The sequence below is a fragment of the Haplochromis burtoni genome, unplaced genomic scaffold (genome assembly GCF_018398535.1).
Source record: "Haplochromis burtoni strain Fernald_Lab_line unplaced genomic scaffold, NCSU_Asbu1 Contig_333, whole genome shotgun sequence".
In the NCBI taxonomy this organism is placed as follows: domain Eukaryota; kingdom Metazoa; phylum Chordata; class Actinopteri; order Cichliformes; family Cichlidae; genus Haplochromis; species Haplochromis burtoni.
Window position 1 is genome coordinate 157,520 of NW_024582694.1, and position 1,626 is coordinate 159,145.

General features: G+C 36.2%; 1 protein-coding gene across 1 annotated transcript in view; it reads right to left on the bottom strand.

Moving 5' to 3' along the window:
- Window positions 1-1,626, bottom strand: part of phf11 (PHD finger protein 11) — a gene marked incomplete at its 5' end in the record, with an annotated part of 7,570 nt that overhangs the window by 1,886 nt on the left and 4,058 nt on the right. Inside the window, 2 exon segments of the mRNA XM_014340033.2 lie at window positions 1,059-1,218; window positions 1,499-1,551. Coding sequence (XP_014195519.1) covers window positions 1,059-1,218; window positions 1,499-1,551 — 213 coding nt within the window.

A 1,626-nucleotide genomic window follows, 5' to 3' on the forward strand; every position in this document is an offset into this window, starting at 1 on the left:
CTTTTTATCATTTCAAAACCCTTACTCCTGTCTGATTCTTAAAAAATCTACACATTTCATGCAACAGCAACTTCCTAAGCTTTCTAGATAAGTGTTTGACATGGCACATTTCTTCTTTCTACGTTTTTCAGTGAATGTGTCTTAATAATTTCATTGTGTGCTTTTTCAAACAAAGCTTGCACATAACCTTCACTTTGCGTTTTATAAATGTGAAATACTCTCGTAGCGCGACTTCTTTCTCATTCATAAAAATCATAAAGATTAATCAGCCACAAGATTAAAATCACCTGCCTTAATATTAGATCTGCTTTGTGCCACAGTAACACCTTTGAGCTGTCAAGGCAGGGATTCCACAAGCCCTCAGCAGGTTTCCTGAGGTATCAAGAACTAATATGACAGTAGCAGCTCGTTTAAGCTGCAAGGCAGGGCCTCATGGATGGGTCTCATTTTGTCAGCAGATCCCATAGATGTGCAATTGTGTTAAACTACTTGCTGAGATCATAAACTCACCAAGAAGTGCTTAAAGTTCTAGAAAACAAATTTTATATTCCTCTTTTTTTGCAATCAGGATAGTCCTTTTTACACCACAAAGCTACTTCCTTCTTTTATATATAGCCTATGGCTGTTGTAACTGCAATTCATAGCCATCAAGTCCTTAAACGTCCCATTTTTCAAATTCAAATGCATCAACTTTCAGAGGCAATTCTTGTTCCCTATAGTAGCCCACCCAGACTATACTACGGAAGAGGATTAGGGCCACTGGAAAAAAAAATCTGAGAAAAAAGTCAGACTTTTTCATCAAAATGATGTTTTTTTCAGAATTCTGAGAAAAAAGTCAGAATTCTGACTTTTTTCTCAGAATTCAGGAAAAGAAGAGGAAAAAAGAAAAAGAAAAAAAAAGACGTGCCCATTCCCCCCCCCAGTGGCCCTAATCCTCTTCCGTACTATACAGGTGTCTTTATAGTCAGATAAAAGTTTTGCCTAACTGCTGTGTAATCATTATCAAAGCTCTTTGGTCTTATAAAACATTTGATCAGTCCCAGGAGGAGAAACCTTACCCTCGTGTTCATCTACGACCGGCTCTACATCTGCATTAACCAGAACATCTTCAGGTGGAGCAGATTCAGTCTGAGGTGAGAGTTCACCAGCTGACATTGTAAGTGACTGGGTCTGTATGCAGATCTTTACGGGAAGCAGCAGACTCTCTGACTCAGCATCCTCAGAAGACAAAGAAAACACATCTCATCACCTCATATGAATCCCATGCAAAAAAGAGGGATTTCCTTTAGTGACAAAATCTATATATATTTCTCTATATCTATATCTATCTATAGATAGAGAGAGAGATAAATAAAGAGAGAGAGAGAGATATAGAGATATATATAGAAGACCAAATCTTCATAGTTCTAAATTACCAAACATTAAATGTATAACAAAAAAAAAAAAGACCATTTATAGCTGCTAAAGACAACGATTAACACAATATCGGAGAACTCACTGATTCTATGATTGTGTCGTCTTCATCATTAAATTCATCCTCAATGCGATTTCCTAAAAGAACCAGACAAGAGGAGTTTGAAAAAATAAATATTTATATCTTTAAAAAAATATTTAGCAAACTATACA